Source organism: Grus americana, chromosome 16 (genome assembly GCF_028858705.1).
Source record: "Grus americana isolate bGruAme1 chromosome 16, bGruAme1.mat, whole genome shotgun sequence".
Lineage (NCBI taxonomy): Eukaryota > Metazoa > Chordata > Aves > Gruiformes > Gruidae > Grus > Grus americana.
In genome coordinates, this window is record NC_072867.1 from 17755998 (window position 1) to 17782268 (window position 26271).

Genomic DNA, 26271 nt, shown 5'->3' on the forward strand with positions numbered 1-26271 from the left:
TGCATACACACCTACTTTATGTCCTTTCCTAGCGGTTACCCCTTAAAATGCAAAGATAGTTACAAAAGCTTCATATTAATTAAATGGCATACCATTAGAATGGATTATTTTATTTAAAAAATGTAAAATAAACAGACTATTCTTTGGACAGTGGAATTGAAAAAGCTTAGTTTCTTAGATGTTTTCTTGTTGCCCTAGCTTCCCCCATCTTCTTTTTGGATACTGCTGCAGTACCCAGAGTCCAGAGACTCTGGTTTTCACAAAATTTGCAGGAATGTACTATCTTCAGACCTGTGTTCTGCCCTTAAACTTGGTTAAAATTAGCTAATAGGTTCAGAGGAGTGACAAGGCTGACAGGCAGATAGCAGATGTTTAATTTCATTATGAAATGAGGCTAAAAGAAGCTCTAGAAGGGATTCCTCAGTGTGCTGTATTTGTGGTTGACTGCACAGATGTAACAGAAAGCAGCTTTCAGCCACCTTCAGCCAAATGTATTTTCAATTGCAGGGATGGTAGGATCAGGGAAGCTGGGTTCCTGCCTCATTTAATGATGACAATGGCTGATGGACATGTTGCGAGTGGCTACTCAATGTTGTTTTATTCTTGACTGATGTGCAGAGCTGTACTTCCTGTACAATATTCCAGCTCTGCTCTCAGCACAAAATAATTAATTTTGTTTTGGGCTTTTTCTATAATGTTCATCACAGTAGTATGTGGGTACTTCACTAATATTGTTTTATTTCAAGAGCAGTGTGGGGGGAGGAAGGTTCTATAATATCCATTTCTTTGCAAGGGAAATGAGACGTACGAAGTTTTGTGTCAAAAGCATCCTCTAGTGTTGATTGCCCTCTTCTGAGATGCCTAGGGCATGCTTTCTCAGACCATTTGGCATTATACATAATTTCATTATGTTCTAATCACAGCTCTTACTGTCCTCATTTGCAGTGATAAATACTTGAGAGTTCTGTATTTCAGGCCCTGAGCCTCAGTTTGTTATGCAGGGGAAAAAAAAGAAAACATATCTGAAGTATTATGGCATAACTGAATTGTGAACTGTATGCTGCCAGCTGGGAAGGAAGCCAATTAGAAATATTTGATTGCTTTAATGATAGATAGTCCATTCTCTTCCTGCAACCTCCTGCTTGGATTTCTGCCCAAGTAGAGGGAACTTGGTGACCTGAGACCTAGTGCCTCATGTCACTCCTCAGTATTTGAGGCCACTGCAAAGGCAATTTTGCTGTGTCTGTAGTCCAATGATATGGATAATTTAGTGGGGTGGATCAGATCTTTAGCAACTTTTATTTTAGGAGCAGGATGCTGTCCACTTGTTATATAGAGCCCCGTTCCCATATTTTTCACTACTTAGTTTCCTGATTTATTTGGCCTGCTATTTCTGCATTCCTAACTCTCAACCTAACCTGGAGAGGCCCTACTTCTAGGCCGTTACCCAGGAAATATCCAAAAAGTACTGATGATTCTATTTCATTAACAACAGAGGCGCAGGGGTCTTATCTATAACATTTTTTCACTATACTTCATTGATTTTTATTTACAGTCAGATTCTCCTGTGTAGCAAGACCCTGTGGGAAAAATGTACCCATGTAACAGAAGGATTTCACAGGACATATGGACAGGGGACAAGATTACTGTTGAATTGTCTAATCTGGATAATCCCTATTATCTTTGAGATGTAAATTTGAAATCTAGTAATATCTCAAGGTATTATATTTATGTAATTTTTAAAGATTAAATAGAAAAAAAGAGGAAAGATTAAATAGTGTTCACAGATGCCTTGTGAGGGGCATTTAAGTTTGATGCAATGAATCTTAGACAGTTGCTTGACATCTGAGCCCCTACACTGCTGATGTAAATTGACATCCACTTTGTTGACCACCAGGGAAGGACACAGCATTCTTGACTTTTCAGTTTCATAGCCAAGAATCAGGGATCTCGGGTTCTTCCCAGGTTTTGTAGGGCTAAAACTGTGTGTTACACACACACTGAGCTCTTGTCGTGGTCTCTAAGAACTCCTAGATTTCCAATTCTCATCTCCACTCCTAAAGCTACTCTTCCCAATACTATTTTAGCCTGCTGATTCAGTTTAAAAATAACCTTCTCCACTCCATCCCTGCCCCCCGCCCCCGGGCTGCCTTTAGCCCTGGTCTCTTCCCTGATCCAGTTTGCCAGACAGCTCCACAAAAATTACATTATGGAGAAATCATAGACATGAAACAAGTGGCAAGGGAAGAGCTGTTTAAAATAAATACTTCTGATGAAACAGGCAAACTACTGCCAAATATGGTAAGTCATACTCAGCAAAACACTCGTCAATTGGCACATCCAGTGCTATGGCTGTCCTCAGGCTCTGACTGTGCCCGGGACAGAGGGGGACAAATACCGTGATGCTGGGCAGTTCCTCCAAGCTGCACAACGGGAAGACATTCTGTAAGGGGCACCATCCATTCATCACCTTCTGTGTGACAACCTGCGCACACCCCATTGTCCTCTGACACCAAAATTCCAACCCTTCTTACTGCCAATAAGTGTAGGACAGTTGGGAGGCCTTGACCTACAACAACTTATGACATAAGCTGTTCACTTTTACTACTAGAACACTGAAAAAAAAAAAAATTACAGTGACATAAGTACCTTTGCAAGAAGAAAAATACTCCGTGAAAAAAAACATCCTGAATCTGACATGCAGGGCATAAAAACCTGGCAATGACTGAAAATGACTTGCTGTTGCCTCTTCTGGAAGGGATGAGAAGACAGCGGGTTAAAAAGTCTGGATATCATTTGCCTAAGCCACTGAAGTTAGTGAAGAAAGTGCAAGAATTAGCTGAATGTTGAGAGACTTTCTCCTCATGACACATGCACAGTCCAGGTTAAGTGACCCTCTCATCATTGTAACAGCAACCTCTGGATACATCTCTGCTTTTGCTACGGATTGTGAAATGATTTAACTGACTCAGCAGGGAGAAAATGTCCTGGAGTTGTCAGTGTTTGACCCGTTCCTACATTGATTATGATGTAGGAAACCCTGTGTTGTCTAAGCATCAGCCCTTTGCCTCACAGGTGAAGAAAAAATGAAGTAGTTTGCACTAAGGGATTAAAATGCTTCTATTTAGTAAACTAGATGGTATGCATTTCTGAAATCCTACCGAAACATACCTATAATCTAAAATTCGCATGTGTTGGCCATCTAAGCTTACATAGTGCATTCTCTTTTGTTGCCAGGCTAGAGCACCACTGTGATGCCCCTTCCAGCTCGCTCTCTATGCATGCCATAGTTTTACGGCCTTTGATCCGTTGTACTGAAGTCTTAGGTTTGTGGGGGTATTTTGTGGCATATAGTAGAAGCCCAGAGCATATGTTCCTGTGATCCCTTCTTGACCCTTCTTCACTGAAGAGATCTTCAATGATTTGTTAAGCTAATGTTGCTCACTGTGTCACGCTAAGGATGCCACTATCTTGTCTTCAGTTGTAACAAAGTATATTTAGGAAAAGAGCTGGCAATTTGTAGAGGGTGGTAATATTCCTTCTGCCAGTGGGTTAGGGACTCAGCCCAGAGCTGGGGTTTGCTACCAAGCATTGTGCTTCATAACCAACAAGGGATCTCACATCAGTTTGTCTAATCCGCCTTGCAACTGATTTATATTTTTAGGCTCTGTAACATCTTGTGTTAACGAGTTCCAAAACTTAGTTGTACATACTTTTAGAGGAAAAGTGTATCACTGGCTGCCATCCAGTTCTTGCAGTGCGAGACTGAAGAAAAAATCATTACCCATACACCTTTTCCACACCATTCACGGAGGTTTCATAGACTTGCATTAACAGACAAGCCAAAGAGCCTGGGTTACCTAGTCTCCTCTAACAGACGCAGTTGCAGAGTACTGAGTTCAAGGAGCTGGATCAGCCACTCCTGCCCTACACACAAATGAGGAGCCTGTTGGATGCTGGCAGCCCGCTGGAAATGGCAAGCGTTAGCGGAGTGCCATGCACAGGCCACCGTGGAGCAGCGTCTCTCCAAAGAGAATCGGTGACTGTGGTACATTCGGTTATAGAGGCACAGCTCCTGCCCCCGCGGGGCGCGTCCATCCATCCGGGGTCGAGTACCACCGGCGGGGCTGCAGCCGTGCAGCGATCACGCCCGGGGCTTCGTGCCTGACGCACTGGGGCATTCCCCGGCGCCGGCGAGGGGCTGCTGGCGGCTGCGAGCCGCGGCACCGCCGGGAGGCCGCCCCGCTCCAGCCGTCCCCCCCCGCCCCCCGGCCCGCAGACCGCGCCGCCGCCGCTCGGCGGGCCAAGCAGGCCGACAGCCTCGCCACCGGCGCGAAAGGCCCCGACGAACGCGGGCCCGGGCGTGCGCCACAGGCCGCCGGGGCCGCTGCACGCGTCCCGGGCGCGCCCGGCCCGGCCCTGCAGGCCAAGCCGCGTGGGAGGCCGACTCCCGGCAGGGCCTTCCCGAGCGCCGCGCCGCGCGGGCCTCCCCCGCCCGCTGCTCGGAGCTCCGGCGGCGGTCAGGCCCCGCGCGCAGCCGGGGCGGGTCGCCCGCGGCCGCTGCGCCGCTCCGCTCCACTCGGCTCGCCCGGGCTCGGCGGGGCTGCGGGCCGTGTGTGCGCCGAGGGCGGGACGGAGCGGGTCAGAGCCGCGCGGAGGGCGGGGATAACCCCGTGGTGGCCGTCACGTGGAGCAGATGAAAGGGAAGCGGCTTGGCAGGGCGGAGAGGAGCCGGGGCGAGGGACGGGGAGCGCGGGGCAGGCGGCGGCGAGGAGCGGGGCGCAGCGCGGCGGGAGGGCTGCTGCCATGGGGCGCTGACCCGCCCGGGATCCCGGCCCCGGAGCTGGAGCCGCTCGGGAGCGATGTGCGGCGGCGGGGCGCCGCTCCCCCTCGCCGCGCGATGAGGGGCTGCGGGGCCGGCGCGGGGCTGGCCGTGCCGCCGCCGCTGCTGCTCGGGTTGCTGCTGGCCGCGGCGCCGGGCACGGCGCTGGGCAAGGAGACGGCGTTCGTGGAAGTGGTGCTCTTCGAGTCCAGCCCCAGCGGCGACTACACCACCTACACCACGGGGCTGCAGGGCCGCTTCTCCCGCGCGGGGGCCACGCTGAGCGCCGAGGGCGAGATCGTGCAGGTGAGCACCGGCCGGGGGGGGCGCCGCCTGCCCCAAGATGGCTCCGCGGGCCCGGCCGCCCGTCACCTGGCGGCACAAAGCCCGCGCCGGGCCGGGCTCGCCGCCCCACGTGCGCCGCGCGGCCTGGGGGCGCGGGGCGCCGCGGCCGCGGTGACAGATGCGCGCCCGCGCACAAAGGCCCCGATGCGCCCGGCGGCGCGGCCGCCGAGCCCCGGCCTCACCTTGCCGGGCCGGCGCCGGCGCGGAGCCTCGTTTGACAGCCGGGCGCGCGGCGCGGCCGTCCTCCGCGGCGGGAGCGGACGGAGCGGCGGGGGCCGCGGGCCGCCTTCCGCGCGCGGCGGGCTCGCTCCGCACGCGCCCTCGCACCTCCGGCGGGCGCGGGGCGGCGCGGTGTCCGCGCGCCGGGGCGGGGGCGGGGACCGGGACCCTGCCCGCCGCGCGCTCCGCGGGGGCGGGGCCGCACTGCGCTGCGCGGGGCTGCGCGGGGGCGGCCCCGCGCCGTCCCGGCGCTGCTGGGCGGCACGCGGAGGTGCGAGGCGCCGCCGTGCGTCTGTCGGGGCCGCCCCGCTCGCTCCCCGGGACAGCCGTCACCGCGGCGCGGAGCGGGGGAGCCCCGCGTGAGAGTCCCGCGGAAATAATGCACGGCGCTGCGCGGCTGGGCTGCTGGCGGTCCGTGCTTCGCTTTTCATCCTTGCGTCCTCTTGGGCATCCGGCTCTAGGTAGCCGGCTGCGTTCTGCATACCTGTTACTCCGGCACTTGGAGCTGCTTTTAAGTGGTTCTTTCGCAACGCAAAATTTCTTATAAAGCTGCGCTTGACTTTCTCACCAGAGAAACAATTTTTCTGTTTATCTGAGCGCAGCTATTCTTTACTCTCTTTGAAACTCTTCAAGTGCTTATCTAATTCCTTTGTAGTCACTTGTAATTGTTGACTTTATTTTTTTTTTCCCCTTTGGCTAAGTAAAGAAAAAATGACTTAAATGGTGTTTTAATAAGTTTGACTGTTAAGCAATTGCCAATAGCAATCCTTATTTCTCATTAACAGCTGTGGAGTTTGTTTGCTTGAGTTCCATGTGTGTACACATACATACACACATAAATACATATATAACATTTTTAAAAAGCTAACTGGTGGCAAGTAAGCTCTGAAAACAACTGGTAAAGCTCTACGAGCACAAATACATCACTATCCAAACAACCTTTTCTCCCCCCCCCCCCTTCTTTAAAAGCAAAGAACACTGCTTTTGAGTGCTTCTTATTTCAAAACAGTTTCAGCTGGGAGGATTTGTTATAAAAGTTCTTTTGCAGGCAGAAGAGTTGTGAGGACAAGCTGCTGATATAAGGGGTTTTATTTATTCTTCTAGAGAAAAGAGGGATGGACCAATTAATTTATATTTCTCTCATTTTTAAAAGAGATGGTGCTAGTAGGGGCTGAAACAGGCATTGACATTTTGTGCATTATCAAACAATACGTGTAAGACTTAACACTGTGTCTTTGGGGATAACAAGAGACTCTTTTTGTGTCAGGTGTTAGTGTTAAGAACAGAATAGAGGCCATTTACTGAGGTCATGCTTTCTTTGAGATTGTAAGTGAAAGTGGAGAAAAAACATACTGTTTTGTTAAGACTCGGATTTGCATAACTTGAAACAAATGTGTTAAATGGACGTTTATAGGCCTTATTACGTATAATATCATCTGTCTGCTTGGCCCCCAAATATTAAAGGTGACAGTGAAAGCCAAATTTTGTAGCAAATCTTTTACAGCCATTTATCACTCAACCACTGTTTTGCTTATTCACCTGTACATATCCTAGCTAACATACATCGTGACCAGGCTATTTTTTTTCCCCGAGCCACCACGTGTGCGATGTTTTTTGGTTTTTGGTTTGGGTTTGTTTTGTTTTGTTTTGTTTTTTTTTTTTCAGAGAAGAGAATATGGCAGACATAGCATTCAATCTAGCAGCTCTGGAGCAATCAGTCATATTTTCACAGCTGAGATTTTAGATTACATATAGCATCTCTTGTCAGTGTCATGCTTCCTTCATCACCTCCTGAAAGTGAGTTTTTCAGAGCCAAAATTTATAAAGATTTTCACAGTGTTGTCTTACCTCCCTTTTTCGACTGGGCTGTATATTTATGGAACTATATGAATCTGTTGTTCTGGATCATCATTTAAAGCTCACTGTGGGATTTAGGAAAGGATCATGAAGCTAATGCCACTCAGAACCTGTTCAACAGTAGCTGGTGGTACATCAGTCAGAGAAGCAAGCTCTTCTCGGCCCCAACTACTTTGTCAGTGCACACAGCTCTTTCAAGATTAAGATGCATTTTTCTTTAAAATGAAATATTAGAAATTCCTGAAAATCAGGTACACATTAAAGAATGGATCAAAGGAACTGTGGTTTTGGGACTACACAAAGACTTACTTTTGCTTATGTTAATAGCATCAATTACTCATTGGTCTTGAAAGTCTGAACAAAAAAACCCCCAAACCTTAAGAAACAATGCACTTTCAGCTTTTGATAGGTCATACATTCACTCCTAAACTGGTTATTGGTCAGATTCCTATCCAGTAGTGGTATGCTATTATATTGTTTCTCACGTTATTGTGAACAAGTCTTATTAGGGTCAAGTGTCTACCAGAATAACTCTTCAGGGAGATTAAATGTTCATATGTCTTCTTTCATGTGGTCACAGATTGTATTCAGCAAACTCATCCTTAGGTTGCTGTGTCAGCTGGTCCTTAAACTGCTCGAAGGTCTAACCATCTCAGTGGTAGCTGGCATACTGGAATATTATGTGTTTCTTGGGGCAATATCCTGGCTATTGGTATGGTTGAGATTGGAAATTGAAAAATCTGATTAGAGTGCGATTGTGAAAACAAGACTTTGTTGAAACCTCTAAAATGATATTTTGCTTTAAAACAAATGATGACTGGTAAACTCCTTATGGTTGAAACTTATTGTAGCATTCAGACCAAAAGCTCACATTTAGTTCTGTGTCAAACTAGAAGCTACTTGGCCATAGACTTACAGTGCTAGGACAATAAGCATCACTGATTTGACTAGCAGTGATTGTTTTTGCTCAGAGTGGGATTATATATCTTAATTCTGCTTGCACTTGGCAAGATTCTGTTCCAGTTGCTTATTCTGCTTGATAGCTAAGGTGTGGAGCATCAAATGCTGTGTTTCTTATAAAGTTGTGGTGGTGATGGTACTGCTCAGGTGAGGTGCTGGCAAAAGAGGATCGAATTTAATGTTTGTTTTAGATTGCATTAAAAACTCTGACATGTCAAAAACTTTAAATGATACACATTCATCATTGTTAGTTCTCTCTCATAGTCTTTCTTTTTGCTACTCCTGCCTTAGATACACTGCTCAATACAGTAATATAGGTGGGTTACCAATATATACAACTTTGAAGAGAAGCAGCATGGAGGAGAGGTTTAGGAGTATTACGCCTGGTTTTTCTTGTACGATGAAAGTTTGGGTTTTGGTTGGTTTGTTTCTGCTTGGAATAATGAACTTTATGTAGCCATTGAACTGGAGTGATGTGTAGATTACATAATAATCTCCAGTTGCACATATTTTTTCATGCTCAGAAGGTAACAGTTTGGAGAGAACAAGCATAACTCAGTGCTTTAAGCTTCAGGGAGAAAACAGAAGCGGGACACTTCCCAAGTTCTTGCATGGCAGTTTCTCGTACCAATGCTATTGCCCATCTTCTTTCTCTCGCAGAAGATGGGGAGGCTTAGACCTGGAGTGCAGGACCATGTGCCTGTGTGTTCCTTCCTTCTGTCTCCCTCCCACCCCTTATTTACTTGAATAGCTTTGAACCTTTCCTCTGTTTTCTCAAAATGCAAAAGTTGCTAAAGACTGTAAACTTCTGTCAGGTAGGCTTTGCACTCAGAAGCATTGGCAGAGTTTTTAATGGCGTTGAAGGCAGTGACTTGAAGCTACTGTGCAGATATATAGATGTCTGGCAATGATCAGAGGAAGCCGAGTCAAGGGAATGTTTGTGCCCTTTGAGAATGGAGAACAAAAATGTGTCTTTTCGGGGGTTTTGTTGTTGTTTTGTGAACAGGCAGGTTAAGTTTCTTCTTGCTTGAGTTGACTGCCTGAAGGCCATTCAAATTGAGGAAGTGGAATTATCTGTGGCTTTGAGTCACTGTCTTGTTGGATGTTTTCTTTGCTAGTTATCCTCTTAGAATATGAAGACCTGTGATTGGGTTTGTGCTAGTTTCCATACCTTAACTTTAAAGCTGTGGCTTACGGTAATGATCCTGAGGGCATCGGGGATAAGACATTTCTCTGGTAAAACAGAGTTCCTAGTACCAGTTTTTGGGGTTTCAGGTTTGCTTCGTCATTTTGTCCGTGGAGTGAAGTATCTTGGAGCTGAGCTGTCATTGGAACGTGGCACTTTCATTCTGACAGAAAACAAAGAGCTGACACCCTGTGGATGCTGAGAATGGGATGAGGAGAAAGGCTGTTCAGCATTTACTATGTTTCTCTGTTTTGGTACAAAGACTGGAGACCTCTAAGGTATCTGTTCTGTCTTGTATGAGAAGTGGGACTAGGTTATCGGTTTTGTCCTCTCTGATCTTCAGTCTTTGATGTTATGAACAGATGCTCACAATTGGCAAATGTTGTGAGGCAAGTGAGAATAGTCGTCTTTGAGATGTCTGTCTTCAGCTGTTGAATCTAAGCAGTGTCCTGCTTGAGCCTCTCATCTGAACTTGTCAGACAGAACCGTGAGTCCTATCACCGTTCTGAAGACCTGCTGAAAGTTAAGGAGTTTGTGTTAAACAGATAACAAGGCTGAATCATGAATGGAAGAGACTTAATTGCTACTGTCTTGGAAGAAAGAAAGAAAGAAAAAAAAAAAGCTTTCACAGTGCTTATTTCCTGGTTTTTTGTTTGTATTATTTATTTATTTAAATAACGGCAAGTCACTGATGGCTCCTTTTTGGTTATAACAGCATCAGATGTGTGTCTGTTGTTATGTAGTCAGAGCAGTGAGTAATTTCTATACTTGTTGCTTTGCTGCTTTGTGGATCAGAAACCTTATCTAATCCAAGCTTCAGTTTTTCTTTTGTTTTCTGGCTGTCATTGTGTTAAGACTTGACTATCCAGGTGGTAGGAACAAGACTCTTCTATACCACAGCCTTGATATATACATGGAATGGCAAAATATTTTACATGTTTTGGTTGTGCATTTTCTGAAATCTCAGTTCTTCAAAGCATATGTGCAGGTTTTGAAACTTGAACTGGAGGTTTCAATTTATTCTGTGAGTCGGCAGGGCTCGTCAATCCTCTCTGTTATGGGAGAGAGTCGATAGGTGAAAAAAAGATGAAAAAAGCAGGTTTAGTCCCGTGGACAGCAGCTTCTATAGTTTCTGCGATGTGCTGTGCCTGATCTGAGCTTGATCAGTGCTTATTCTTCAGTAGTTTCTGACAGAAGAGTGAAGACTGCCCATGCCCAGAGTTGCTTGGCTTCTTTCAGGGCTGGGGTCCCCCACTCTGTTGCTACCGGTTGAGCTTTTCATGCTGTGAAAGGCAGAAATTTTTCATGGGAGTGCAACAGGTGACTACAGGTCTGGGTCCTCTACAGGAGAAGGCTGAGATGATAAAGGAAGTGTGATTCACATTGAAAATAAGAGATCGTTGAGGTGAAGACTTGCACAGTTAGTGTACCAGGACAGCCTTTGTAGATTGTGTAATGCACAAGCAGCTTGCCTGCAGCAGAGGTATCGTCCTGGGCTTGATCTCAGGTTAATCTAGCCGTTTCCCAGTTTCCATCCCTCCCTCTGTTCCTCCCCTCCTTTTTTTTTTTTTTTTTTTTTTTTTTTTTAAGTTTCAGTCATGCTTTAGTCCATCGTGTACTATGGCGTGGGGTAGTACACGGGGAGAGTTGAAGGCGGCCCATCGAAGTGTTTTGCATAGGTCGTTCATCTGCTTGTACTGCTATGTCGTGACACTGGGCACTGTCTTCACGCTGAGCTCCAGCCCAGTCACATCATCGCTGCTTTAGTTCACAAGAAGTTGCCTCTTCTTACTGGCTTCCGAATGCAGTATTGTAAATAAGGATCCTTATTTTTTGTTAGTCCTTCAATATTGCAACATCCAAGACGTCTCTTAGAATGGTGGTGAGAGGACTTGGTAACTCCTTCTGTGCTAGCTATCAGCTGCTGCGTGGTGTCTACTTGCAGTTGTAGTGCTCTGCTTTGAGAATCCTGTACTTGTGCCATTCTGTTAAGGTGCACTGAAACACTGTAAGAGAATTTAAGCGGTGGGGGTCAGAGATCGTGGTGAGAAGGGGCACTTGGCTGCTTAGACCTTCTGCAAGAACACTCTTCTCTCTCCTGCTGGACAGTTTCATGTTTCTGGAAAAAGAAACATCTTATGAAATAGTTAATATAAACCCCGAATTATCATGGAATTTTAAGGAGTAGTAAATCGTATTTACCTAGCTAAAAACTTTGGACTTTCAGGCTTTAGATGATTACAATACATTATAACGTATTAATGGAGAGTTAAGGGCACCTGTGCAAACTGTTCCTAAATGAGTCCAAGGCAGTAATAAAAAAAATGTTTCTAGGCATTACTACAGGGGAGAGGGCTGTGTCAAAAGATAAGGCATGAAATTCAGTGATGAGTTACTGGTTTTGGAGGAAGCTCCAATGTCTGTGGTATTTGCACACGGTTGCAGCAATACTAGAATCCTTCTACCAGAGTCTTGTCAGCACACAAGATTGAGACAGTCCCTTGAGGAGAAGGTGGGAGGCACAGCATAAGAAAATGAGGTAAAGGTATCAAAGTATGGAGGAGAAGCTACAATGGAAAGAGCAAAAAACGCTAATGTGACCTATTTAGAGGATTAAGAATAAAGTAGGTTAAGAAAGTAAATGGCAGCAGAAAGCTTACAGCACTGGGTCTTGTACTCAGGCCACCAGTGCAATTTCTGTTCACTTCCAAATAAAGGTGGGAAATCAGGTGGGGAAAAGTAGTTTGTGGGAGTTCAGATAACTAAACTTATGGACTACATGGAAAAGTTAAACCTCCACACAGACATTTAAGGTCTGTACTGTTGAAAACCTTGCCCTTGCTGGCAGGATGCTGACCACTTCCTTTTCCATGTACTCCTATTGCTTGTTTGGGAGCTGGAACTAGGAAAAAATCCCAGAGAGGAGTGGCACTCAAAAATTGTTAAACATGGAGCCATTTGGAGAACTTTTTTTCATTTATATATATATTTATGTTGCGACTGTAATGGTTCAGATACAATTACAGCCTGCTTCGTTGTGTTACCAGCACTTGTGGTCAGCCATGCCCCACGGATAGAGTTGGCATTTGCTCTCCCTGAGTACTCCACTGGTGGATGTGATTATGGGACAGGGTAACTTCATTTTTAATTGCTTTGCCTAGTGAAGGGCTTCTGAAATTATTCCAGGTGAAGCCTGTAGAGATCATGATTTGGTGTGGCATAACTTGGTGAGAAAGAGACGCAGGCAGCCTTGCTGCAAGCAGATCTTATAGGAAAGTCTTGAGTAGTTGTATAAAACCATTGATTAGCATACATAGTAATTTTCTTCCAGTTTATACCATCTTGTGGTGGAGCGTGTATTTAAAAATGCTCCCTTTTTTTTTATTACAGTCTTCCAGTCCTTGTTTTGGAATTTCAAAGTGAGGCCCTTCTGGACCAAAATAACTTTCATAAACATAGTTTTTCAAAGTGTGAATGCTTTCGAGAGGCCAGCATCTTACTGGTTAAGGAAAGGTAAGATCTGGAGGCAGTAATCTGCTGTATGTTCTACCCAGCTATGTAAGTGGTACATGTATTTGCATTAATACACTTAGTACATTAGAAGTGCTCAATTTAGGAAGTGTTAAATGTTAGCTTGTACATACTATCTCTTCTTCTGGGCATCTGCACTTCAGTATTCAAATGTGGTCAGAACAGAGCTTGTGGTGCCTACATGTGAAAACAGAATGAATGCAAGTTGAATGCTTGGCCTTATTTCTCATGTTTTCTGGCTTGAAGGGAGAGCCCTTCATATTAAAGGAGATTGGCAAAGGAAAAAGAGATTGTTTTTAAACAAATACATGTTTTGAAATTGTTACAACAGCAACAGAAGATTCATCTAAGAAAAAAAAAATCCTGCATTTTTCTTGACTGCTTGACACTTGAACCAGAGGTGACCAGGGGAGTGTGATCTTGTGGATGGATACCCAGTAGAGACTGCCAAAACTTGCACTTTACTGCACTTATCCCATTGGTGGAGCTATGCTTATGCTAGGATTGAGTAGTAGTGCTCAGGAAAATAGGGTTCTGGTGGCTTAGGGTGTCCTCTTCACAGTGATGAACTGCTTTCATTCATTTTTTTTTTAATTTCCTTTTCATGCTGGTTTAAAAGACTTTTGTTGTTGCATTTGGCTTTAAGATGAAAAGTCAGTTTACAAAGGTTGATTAGGTGCCTGTTATGTTCCAGACACAAGTACACCCTTAAATATGTAGCTTAATTTATGCAGACTCCCTAGGCTTCCCAGACCCATGTTGCTCTGCCCATTAATGTAAGGATTTTAGTTGTTTTCTAAAGCTGCTGGCCAGCTTAAGCTTTCTGTTGGTTTTCCTGAGCTTAAGCTGTTTTATTACTTTGCATCATTTTCATTATCAAAGCAAACTGAAGAATCAGTGAGGAGGTGACTGGCCTGTCAAAGAACTAAGGGGCATATTTTAGAATCTGCAGTCATGGTTTGAGGACAACTGTTTAATTAGCTGTACAGGCACGCATGTTGCCAGTGCGTGCCTCCTACTGTGAATTTATTGCATGTGCTTGGTAAGCAACTTTCAAATACTTCTGATTGTAGTGTTTGAAAAATTGCTTTTAATTCAGGAAAGACCCTAGTTTGTGCCAAGATCTGTTTTCCTACTTTGAGGCTTTTGATGCTTGCCTGATTAAAAAAAAAAACCAACAACCAACAAAACCAAAACAATAAATACTGTATTAAGTGTGGGTGGAAAAATCCTTCTCCTCTATTTCTCTCTTTATCCATTCCCCCATTTCCACACACCCCTACCCCCCCCCCAAGCAGAAGAGACTCTAACCAAACTTTCCATTGAGTTCACCTTTGGAACTGAAACTTTCCAGCCTTAAAACAGTCTACTTTGATGACAGATTAAGAAAAGTGGATTTGGAGGACTGACTTGGAGTTGTAGAAGGTGTTCTGTTCATTTTTATACACTGATGGGGCGGTTCAGAAACTCTAGTTCATGGCAAAGAACCTCTTTTAAAGGCTGTGATTTTATTTATTTATTTATTTATTTTCCCCTGCAGAGACTTTACTTCTTGTTTGGGCCTGGCTAAATGGTGACACTCACAATTGAGCCTTGATAGGTTTTACCTTAGTAACAACAACAGCAGCAACAATATCTGTATCTCATAGATAAAACATTAAAATATATATATAGCGTGGCAGTTGTGCCCACTAATGCTGCCTGTTCTTGCTGCACTGAAGTTGTACCTGTTCTTGCTGGCTTTGAAGATAAGGGTAGAGGTTAGGATATGCAGTGTAGCAGTCGCTGATTGGGATTTCTCCTAAGGCAGTCTCTAAAAGATGTGTGTGCTATAACGGGGAAATGTATTGGTTCCCATTGCAGTGTTGTATTTTACAAGGCTCCAGCATACTTTCTCATACCTGTCTTGTATTTATTTAGAAGCCCTTTAGAGCAGATACTGTCTTGCTTGCTGTGAGGATAAAGGGGAGATGAACACTTCATGGTCTGGATGCCAAGCTGGCAGATGTCCTGAATGATGCGTAGCAAGAAATGAACCCATGAAACAGAGCCAGGAGATGCTACTGAGTTCAGTATTTAATGGGAGCCAAGGGCTGGAGACCTCTTTTTGCTCAGAGGCAAGGTATCCCCAACCTGCTAGCTGGCAGTGCTTTGCCTGTTTAAAAGATACTATCTTTTGCATCCCAAAACTTCGTCTAAGGAAAAGACATTGTGGAGTAGTTGTTGCAAAAGAACTCCCAAGGTGTGATCTTACTTGGGTTTTTCCACTATTTTACTTGAGAAAGCTGGGCTGCCAGAGTTTTTCCTCCCCCACCACGTTGGTAACTTTCAGTGATAATCTTCGTAGGTTTTGATACTGAGAATTTACAGAGATTTTTCCGTAGTGAAGTAACAGGGTTGCAGTTGCAGATTGGGATAAATTTCTCAACCATGCGTATTTTGTTTATATTCAGTTGCCATCAGGAGCTGAATCTCCTCAAATAACAGAAGTCAAGCAAAGTGATCTGGTCTCCTGTTGTCTACCCCTCTTGCTATCTTCAGGCAACAATGGGAAGATGCAGAAGACTTGAAATCTCTCAAGACAGCTTAAGTATTAAACATAGATCCCTGATTTGGCATAGTCAGAAGAAATGTATGCACACATGTGTGTATGTGTGATGTATGCGGTATGGTTATATTAAAGTTACACCAAGATGAAACCAACAAAATCTCTGTTTCCGAAGACAGTGTAAGCATTTGTTGGATAGGAACATTCCTGGAGCCTGGAGACATCCCAGCTGTGGAAGTAGTATGGAAAGAAACGACCGTCCTTGTCAGTAAAAGGGCTGAAGTGTCCTGAAAGAGTTAAGCTCTAATTAGCTCACTCGTAAGGTATTTAATATCCTTATTAAACTCAACTGCTGGTTCGGGTTTTTTTTCCCTTCTTATGGCGAATAACATTTCTTGAAGAGCTGAGCCTCGGCCTCTCAGATCAGAGGCTCACATGTTGAAGCTGGCAGTGCTAGAGGCTAGTTCCTATCTGTGTGACAGCATTTTTAATTTAACAGGACCGGCTTTGATGTTCTTGAATATTTATAGGCAGCTTCAGATCACTCCAGTATGTATTCTTTTTAACTGGAGCATAAGTTCCTCCTCACACACCAAAATTTCTTTCCGTCTATTTACTCTTGGGTTCCTTTTGGATTTGCAGTCATCAGAGTGGTTTTATGTTACAAAAATACTGCTTAAATGCTTACTTGCGGGAGGAACCGCTTGATTTCCTTTCTAGTTTCTGCAGCTTGGGGGTAGTCCAGTTACTGTGTCTTAGGTCCTTGTTTGAGCCTCGCTACAGACACGTTGTAGAAGAGACAGATGCAGTGAAATAGAATTTGAGCAAAATGCAGTTATCGTGAAGCCTTCTCCCGCTGTCTCTGGGAGCTCAGTTGTGCCTACAGTCGATCAGACCTGAGGTCCACTTAGGTCGGAGCTGTCACGGGCCCCCTCAGGAAGACACAGAAGTGTGTCTCAGACATCCTAGAGAAAGAACAGGTTATAGTCATGGTTTGTGGTTTAAAGAGGAACCAGAAACGTGAGGCTCTCAGTGAGAGCTGATCAGAAATTATGGAAAAAAGTTTTGGTTAGAATTTGCCAGTTTATTAAAATGAATTGTTCCACTCGGATAGTTCCACTTGCATTAAACTCGGGCAGAAATCTTAAAACAGATACCTGATGGGTCAGCTGTCAGCTAAGTTTTTAACTTGGTCTCAGCTTTCTTTGCCTCAGCAGCTTGCCAGACACACCGTCTCTGGGCTCTCTCCAGGCCTTCTAGGGCGCGTGCAGCCCAGGAGGTGGGCTGTCGCAGAGCTGGCACCATATGTCCTTTCAAAAACAGAAATAGCACTTTAAAGTCACTAGTTTTGGTGTCTTAGAAAGGCCTGGTTGTGGTTTGAATCTTTGCCTTGATTGTGCCACAGCAGGAAGTGTATGTGTCATATGAAAGTATTTCCTCAGACTCGCTTTTGCGGTAGACTTCTCTTTTCCTCCTTTCTCTGCCATGTTTCTCTTCTGCTTTTTCCTCTCAGCTCTCTGTTGTGGATCTTCTTGTGTGGACTACCTTATTGCTGATGTTCCATCCCAGAGAAACCTTGACATGACCAACTGGGACAGCAAAGCTATGGGGTTTTTTCCTGGAACTTTTCTGTGTGGATGCCAATAGTTCAGGCAGATTTCTGTATCCTGCTCTGCTGTGCTTAGTTTTCGTTGCGAAGTTCTGTATGCTTTGCATTACATGATGATCTCCTAACTAGATTTCTCTTCTCGTAGGCTTATTTGGAACTCCTTTATCAAGGCAGCAGATTTTTCATGTATTAATTTGAATGGTTTCACTTTGTAAAAAATTCTGTCTTTCAGTGATGATAATTTATTTTAATGTCTGGCTTACAGTGGAAAAGGTTTGTGGGTTTAGACATTCCTGCTATAGATGCACTTCTTTGTTGGTACAGCCTTTTCTAGTTCAGCAAGCGAAATCAATTATGTCACTGCCTACATAGCCAAATAGTACCAGGAAGCAGCCACAGGAGGAAAGTGCTTGATTGTCTATTTGATGTAAATAGTTTGCTCAAATAGCAAGGATTCTCTTGCTACAGAAATTCCGCAGGGAAATAGGGACCTGTAACTTACTAATGTAGCAGTGAGAGTTTCTAAAATATGCCAGTAAACAGAACTTTACTTACATACAAAAGTAGGGAAAGATCTTGATACTGCTTCTTCCAGAAGAAGAAAAAAATCTGCCTGTGGCATCTAAACATCACTTTTTCACAGTTAAATTTAAGGGAAGACCTATTTAGAAAGTGAAGCAGCTGTGTGGTATTTTCAGGAATTCGGTGTTCATATGCATTTTGCTAATGCTGATGTGAAGTTGTCTGAACTGTGTGGCTGCTGGGGTGCAATTTCAGTGCTTGCATCTAAGGATGGGTGGATATGATTGTGACTTCGTTTTTCTTCAATTTGCTCCAAATTGTTGTTAATAAAGGTAGCTTTCCTTCTCCCTACATACCCTGCAATGTCCTTGTAAGACAGGAAGATTTATGAAATATGGAAGTACTCAATGCTTCTGTCTCTGGGAAGGATTTATCCAACAACCACAGTTTAGTTTTTGTTTGGTTTTGGTAAAGCTTTGGTAGAGCTTTAGTAGAAAGCTGGTCCTAATGATCTAAGGCGGTGCTTTACTAAGTTTCCCTCTATCCTGCCTCTGACATGTGGTACTATTGCAAGTCCAAAAGAGTTACAGAAACCAAAAGAAACAAAATACAAGCAGTACACACATGAGATTTTTAACTAACTGCAACCTTTTTGGGGCAGGGAGGGCGACAATTCTCCCAAGTGTTTGGGTTTTTTTGAGGCTTTGCCATTCATATAGAATTCACATCTTGCTTTGAGTTTAGATTCAGTAACTTCTGGAAACATTTTGGGATGTTTGCACAACCTAGATAGAAAGTATATCAGGAAAACCACTGATTAAGATTGACGAACGAGCTCTAGACTTGTCACTTAGGAGTGAGCAGTAAGTAGTACCAGGGTTGTGGCTCACACAGGAATGTCATCACAATCTGAAGTTTAACTTTCGAATATCTTAGTCAACAGAAAGTGTGTTGTAATTTGAAAACTGGTATACCTCTTCAAGGCTGTGAGTAGAGCTGCCATTGAAATAAGGTCCTCGAGAAGTTTTGAAGTATGCCCCTTCCCATTCCAAATTACCCGGTACTGAAATTCCAGTTAAAAGCATAGTAGACAGAAGGGAGAGGGTCATTTTGCTCCTTATCACTGCTTAACATCAAAGTTAATAACAATCAGTGTCGAATACTAAGATGAAACTGCAAGTCAAATTTAAAAAAAAACCAAAAACCAAAAAAACCCCAAAACCCAATCCCAAACCCAAACAAAAACAACAACAGAAATCCCCCCACCCCTACCCCGAAAAAGCCCCAACAACTTACAGATTTTTTGGTTCTGACAAGCAAGGTTTTTAATTTCTTTACTGTTGCTGGTTTAAGATCAGTCTTACAGGCCTGGTGGTTGCTGTTGACATGTCCCTGCACTTAACAGCTGCCTCTACTTTGCAGGTTTTCCCCGTGGATAAACTTTGCATTACAACCACCTAAATGAAAGCGTGTGAGCTACTGCACACTAAGCTGCCATCCATGAACTGGGAAGCTAGCGTGTCACATGTTCACTCTTCCCTTTCCCCACATGCAGAGTAAAATGTCATCTTGAAGCCACTGCATTTGTTTTTCCTGGTATTTACTTGGTTACTTGAGCTCACACCTCTGGAAAGGGCTTTGGGAGTATAAAACGTGGTTTTGTGGTGGCAACTCTGATTGCACTGACCCCTCATTTGCAAATGAGTGAGCCCCTTCTCACAGAGGTTGCCTCCTCTGCATGTGGTCCTGTGTCACAGCAGCATCACTGTTAATGCTCTGTAACTGAGACGGACGTCTCCTCGTCCTTGTTCAGGTGCATGCTGGTCCTTCCTTGCTGCTGAGCAATTTTGCCTGAAGTCATCAAAATCAAAGAGAAAGTTGCTAAGAGCCCAAATGCTCTTTAGGGCTTCTGGCAGGTGATGGCCCATGATAAAAAGGAGGGGAGAAGGAATGGGTTTCTGTGTGTCAAAAATCTGTTTTTCCTTGCTCCTTTCCTGCCCTTTTCAAAAGTGGTTTGAAATAGTATCAAGTGTACAAGGGTTGGATGGGCTTCAATGAACTCATGCACTAACAGGATGTTCTGTAGAGGAGTGTTGCGATTGTGCCCATATTGTCTCAAGGTGCAGCTTTCATTGTCCAGAGTTACACTGGGGAAGAATCATTTTGGTGCTAGCACCGAAGACCTTGGTCCCATCAGCATCCATATTTAGTTACTGGCACAGATGAGAACTTTGTGTTCTTGCCATTTAATTGTCCGTACAATTTCCAAATCTGTTTCTCTAGTGAATGTATTTTTCAGTGATGTTTAGTGGTCTGAAGTCATTGATAAACACACATGCAAGCAGTAGCTGGAGCCGTTGTGGTTGAGTCTACAGCTTTATAGTCTTCTTCCTCTCAGGTTACTCGCATGGTTGTGAACTAAACGACGTGCACTGTGCTTGAGGAATGTTGTTACGCCTTATGTTTAGAGAGAGAATGGACTTTGGAAAATTTTTCTACTTTGAAAGGGGTTACTTCCATCTGCTGAAGGCTATGGAGCATCTCCTGTAATTAGACAAAAGTTAGTTTGGAAAGCATAATGTTTACACATATAAAGGATGTTTTTTGAGGTATGGGGTTTTTTGCTGGGCTTTAAACTCACTAAATTTTAAACTGTTTTCCAGTATGATTGTATGGGGCTTTTGATTTATGTGACAGAATTATGTGTTTTCTGACCCAATGCATTTGGTCAGCTTTGCTTAGACTGTTCGGTTCATATTTAGTGTGATTTTATTTTCACATAATATTATCTCCTTCTGCCTTTCTCCCTGCTGTGTTATTGTCATGCATAGGTCAAAAGGCTATCAAACACTTGTTGCCTTGGTGTTTTCTAACTTGTTACCTTAGATTAGAGATTTAAAACTATTCCCCTCTCTCCCCCCCCCAATTTACAGATTCCCTTACATTCTTTCCAGTGACAGACCCCCTTTTATTAATTAATTTTTATATATCCTTTTTCAATAATCCATAAGCTGCAGGTTCACACCTTCCCTTGAGGATGTTCTGTGCCATCTGCGCGAGGGAGGACAACACTGATACCTATTTCTGGGTCTGGCTAGGATTTTAGTAATGCTTATGCCAGCCCTGACGTGTGCTGTTGTGGCCTTGTGGAGACCCAAAACTAGTATATTTTGAGATGTTGTGGGTCAGGACTGATGGTGTAGATCCTAGTATTCTCAAACACTTTTAAGTAGGCTCTGCAAACACTATTTCCGTGTCTCATTGTGCTTTTGTGTTAGGAGGAAGTAGCAGACAGAAGCACACATCTAATTCAGTCCTATTGCAAAGAGAATTTTTGCAAATCAAATACAAATTATTTTCAATCCTTAACTTGCAGCTGGAGTCTTTGAATTTGAATTGGTGAAGCTAGGAAACTCTTTGCTCCCTGTGTAAGCGATACGGCATACTGTTGCTGATAAGGATATTGCTAGCAAGTAACCTCCTAGATAAATGTCAGACTAGGTTGCACTGCCTAGGAAGCTGAATTATATTTTTTAGCAGTAGTACTACCCGGGTGCTGCTGAATTTTGAAATATTGTCTTTATAAACATATTCCGGATAAAATGGACACTGCAGTCTTCAAAACAGAAGACGCAAACTGATGCATCTGTTCTGGAGATTAATGCCAAATATATTCTTACGGCAGCAGAATTCTCACTAGGTTAGGACTAGTTCAGTTAGGAAAGGCTGAGAGAGGTAGTAGGAGTCCAGAATATCTGTCAAGGGAGGGCTGTGGGGCAGGGAACTTCACTTTTTTATAGCATTCTTCCCAGAAAGAAAATAATAGAAGATGCTTAGAAGAATAGAGAGAAATTGAACAATCTTTAGAAGAGAGCCATCCTAAAGCAGTCACTGGGCGTATAACACACTGTAAAAACTGAACAGCTGGAGAATACCCTTTAGCACTTTTTCTGCCTTCAGACCGTGGTAGTTATGGCTACCCTGCTTTAAGAATGGTTCATGTAATGTATGATAGAGGAATTTAATCTTTGTATCAGTACAATAATGTGGCATTTCCATGCCCAACTGTAGTGGGCATGTTTCTCAGCGCAGAATAGCATTTCTTAGTCTGGAAGAGAATCTGAAAGTGAATTCACAGATTTTTGCTGTTCATGTTTTATGGAATTAACACCACAAACTGTGCTTCTGGGAGGAGGAGTTGGTCTTATCTACCTTTTCAAACTGAGACTGCTGCTAGAAGAATATAGGTGGTTTTATTTTTTTAAAAATGGTCTTTAGAAATAAAGTAACTTACATTTGCATTAAAAATATAATTATTTTTCAGAACAGTTGCAGGCGTTTTCACTGCTTCTCCTTCAGCTTCTTCTTAAGAATACAGAATACCTTTATAAGCGTATAGTCATTTTGAAAGCAATTAAGAATGTGCCTTTTGACTGGGACTTTATGGGTACCTGTATTTTTGGTTTTCTTTCAGTTTTTTTACTGTCCATTTAGAAACCTGTCAGTGGAATGTCCTTGCAGATGCTGAGGGATGACTGTTAACAGCAAATTATTGGAAGGATGAACAAAATGGGTTAGAACAAGACATATGCTCTGTTTTGCTACAGGTGAGCATATGCTGCTTATCTGAAGTGCCAGAAAGTATAGCTTTTAAATCATACATGATTTAGGAAAATATTTATGTCTTCTGATGTTGGCCTGTTCCTGTCTCTGATTAGCTGGTAGGGAATTGCATCTCTGATGTTAAGAGTCTAGGATCACATTTCTATCACTGAGGCAGGTAGTGGGTGAATAAACTTCATTCATGCTGTCTAAAACTTGGCAGCTAATTCTGGCAAAGCAGCAGTGCTCCCCTGCTGTTCTCCAGAGATCTAGATTGCTTTTCCAAGCCCATGTTCCTGCTCTCTGGGGTAGAAGGGGCTGGCACTTACAGGGGACTGCCTGGGGAGGGGGGAGCAGCAGCCTTCTGAAAAGGGGCTCCGTTGGTTCTGGGGCTGGCAGCGTGGTTACAAGAGCCCTGATGAGTAAGGAGTGAATGATAGTAAATGAGGATAGGTGAGCAAGGGATAAAAAGGGATAAAAAAAATCTAGGCTTGACCTCTGATTTCTTTCCTGGTGTCTTTTTCTTGCCTTTGATTTCTTACCTTCCGATTCCTTCTTGTTCCTTTGCGAATTCTCAGTGCATTACCATGGACACATGCTACTATCTTTGCACTCCGGGGTAAAACTGCTTTGCAAGGTAGAAAATTAATGAAAAGTTCATGATCTTAACATTTCCACCCCGCACTTCTGTAATACAGATTGCTAATTCTGCCTTTGCACTAGTCTCAGTTAGTTGAATAACTAAACAAAGGTATTAAGAGCCAAGATTGCCCTTACAAGGAATGTGGAGGAGGAGGAGGATAAGCAATGGTGTATAGGATGAGCTCTTCTGTAGCACGACTCCTAGAGTTTTTCATCCCATGTCTGATTTGGACATTGCTGAAGAACTAGGAAAAAATAACAAAAGCTTTTCAGCCATGTAAGTTAAGGAGTGGAAATTGGCATCACTCTGCAGTGAAAATGGGCTGAGAAATCCACTTGTTCTTAGACAAAATGAAGATCTTTTGTTGCTGTCCAGAAAGGATGGTGATACTGAATGTGGAGCAATGGAGAATGGTTGAGGAACAAAGAAGGAGGTGTGAGTTTTTGTATCTGAGGTGAAAGTACTAAGAACAAAGTTTTCTCTTAGCTTACATGTTGGAAAGGGATACGAGACTGACTCTGACGTGGCAACTGCTGGATGTCAGTAGACCATTGGGTATGAGGAAGAGTGTTAACTTAGCTGAAGGTGTGGGGTACGTACAAGAATTGTGCCCTGAGTTACCTTCTTTCAGCCATATGTCAGGTGGATGTCCTGGCAAGGATGGGCCTTAAGGTGATAATGTGACTTAATGGGTCCTTGGGCTGTGTTCTATACATGCATGATTAGCAGCTTGAAGGGAACTGGGGAAAATACAGAATACTGGAAGACTGCAGGATGATGAAGAATGAACAGAAGGTCTCTAGGATTTGATTGCTGGGTAGCATGTGAAGAAAGGTTTGTCTAGCTTTTCTAAAGCTCCTCTAGCTTTAATCTGGGGAAGTAATCTTGCAACTTGCTGATTTTACACACACGGAGGGAGACTAGAAGGAGATCATAATGGTGACATGTTTGCTTGGAGAGGACTGGAGCATGGAGAAAAGCTAAGAGAAAAGGCTGAGGCAGGCTTTGCTGGTAAGCAGTGCTTTGAAGTATTTGGCAGGGAGTGCAGTGCAAGGATTGTTGGACCCGAACAAAGGTTTTTTGAAGAGATGCTGAAGGTTGAGAAGGCAAATGATGCTCTCTGTTGTGGAGTCCTAGAGCTGTAGATGCCATCAAGAAATGATGGTAGACTTTCAGGAGAAGGGATGGGCATGGAGTGGGAAAGGTCCACATAAAGGCTTGCCTTCTGTGCTTCTGGTAGTGGGATGGGCCTGTAGTGAAAGTTAGCAGGGTGGACTTGAAATAGGTGACATTCAGAAGGGATGTGACAGAGCGTGGAACAAAGCAGTGAGTGGGTATGCAATGCAAAGTGGACGAGAGGTGAGAGAGGTTTGAAAAGAAAGGAGAACTGATAAAAAAAAAAAAATTGTACAGGATGCTGAGAAAAGGGAGATGGGAAGCCTGTAATAGTGATTACTATATGGTGAAGAAGTGAGAGTGATGCGGTCTTCTGTACTAGAACTATGCCGTGGTTTGTTCTGAGCCATGCTTGGCCCTCTGTGAGTCATGCTCAGGTAAGAGATGGGACTGTTGCTGCTGTTGAAAAACTATCTCAACTTGCATGCACTGTTTCTGAAGCAGCTTCCCCACGTGGCAGCAAACATTGTTGGTATGTCCTCAAACCTATCTTAATTTTACCCCTTCTCAAGGAGTTGTTAGAGCGTGTCTAAGTGAAAAACAGCAAGCTTGGTATGACAGCAGTATGCAGAACTAAATCCTGTCATATGAGTGAAGAACATAACTTCCTAAATAAAGCGTCTGCTCATACGTATGTGGTGCGTTGTTTGTTTAAATTGTGGGAGTACTCTAACCTTAGGCTTCTTGTGATTGTGACATGGTGTGAAAATATAGCTTGTATTAATAAATCAAAACAAAACCCTTCCAAACAATTTGTCGTACCATCTGCACTGGTGTGGAAAGCTGGAGAAGATGAAAACTTGAGAGTTTTTAAACAATCTGCTTCTAAAAATACACTCTTAAATGGACTATGCAAAGGAGAAAGTCCATGTCAGAGGTCTTTCTTGAACAGGTCCATGGTGGAGGTCTATAATTCAAAGCGGACCCTATGGTTTCAGTATCAGTCATGCAGTAATGATTACAGATTAGGAGGTGCTATGGCATGCAGGGGAATGTTCTGAAGGAATGGTCTGGTGCCCAGCTTTCCAGAGGGTGAATAAGTACTGAGTGTCTTTTGTCTTCCCTTGGAGCCGCAGCACTGACATAGTGCATCAAATTTTAGTAGAAGATCTGAGATAAGATTTGTTTCTGATGTAACATGATAGTTTTTATGTGCTTCACCTGTGTGAGTGAGTAAGCAGGCAGCATGAATGTGTTATTCAGCGTTGACAATCTTTCATATACGTATGGATCTTTTATATAGAAGTTTCTGTTTACTTGAAAGAATCTAAGCTGTAAATCACTTAACTAAAATTCTTGATACAAAGATATATCAGAGCAGGCAATAGTTCTAGAGCAAGGAAGAGTATCAAGGAGTCAGATACCTTGTACTCTTTGTTTAAATTTCTGGTTCTGTAGAACAATATTTGCGAGTGTTTCCCCTAAACAGTGGAGTAGAAGACAGGAAAAAATTATAAAAACCTCCGAGTAATTCAGAGTTATTTTTTGCATAGTTGATTTTCTCTTCCTCTTTGTTTTCGAGGGTAGAGAAGGAAGCTTTGGTTTGTTTTGAAATGTGATGCTTTTAGTCCTCTGCAGTCGGAGGTACCTGATAAAAGCTAGTTGCCTTTGTTATATCTAGGCACAGATATGCAGTGAAAGAGAATTAAGAATAGAGAGAATTTCTTAAATGTGATGCTCCTTAAGTGGCATTTCTAGTAAAACGTCTTATCTCTGGTCCTTTGACATGGATGAGGTCTAAAAGAACATTGAAGGGAAATGCCAAGGTGGTGTAGCATCTTGGCATTCTCAGCCCAACCCTGCGGGGCCTGTTAGAATAATCACTGGTGCCTGAGTCGTGGTTATCCTTCATGATGGTTTTATAGGTCGGAATATTTCTGTCGCATTTCGATATTTCATGATGAAGTTACTTCCAGATGGGTTGCAGGCAGAGAAACTAGGGTTGGTATTTCTCATATCAAGAGACCTTACCTTTCTTGATTAAAGCTAATTAGTAGTGCTGTGAAATCAGTTCTGTGCCCTTCATAAAGTCAAAATTAGGGATTTGACAGAGAGAATTAAAGTTCAAGTAAAGCAGATCCAAAAGTTAGCTACTCAGGCATGCATGTCTCAAAGTTACATCAGGATGTACTTTTATGCTCTAGTATTCCACAAAGGAGGCGTCTTATGCATAAATAGTTACATCAGTGTGCTGGTCTGTTAAGTTAATATACTACTTTTGTAGTCCATATCATAGAATCCTGTGCTGAAA

The 26271-nt window shown here is 43.5% G+C and overlaps 1 protein-coding gene across 2 annotated transcripts in view; it reads left to right on the forward strand.

Moving 5' to 3' along the window:
* The first annotated feature begins 4731 nt into the window (after nt 1-4731).
* The window catches only part of ZNRF3 (zinc and ring finger 3), a 91677-nt gene continuing 70137 nt past the window's right edge, over nt 4732-26271 (forward strand). Inside the window, exon 1 of one of the 2 annotated variants that reach the window (XM_054844067.1) lies at nt 4732-5128. In XM_054844067.1, coding sequence (XP_054700042.1) covers nt 4901-5128 — 228 coding nt within the window. In that variant the 5' untranslated portion in view covers nt 4732-4900. The remainder of the gene's footprint in view (nt 5129-26271) is intronic. The other variant, XM_054844068.1, reaches the window with a different exon arrangement.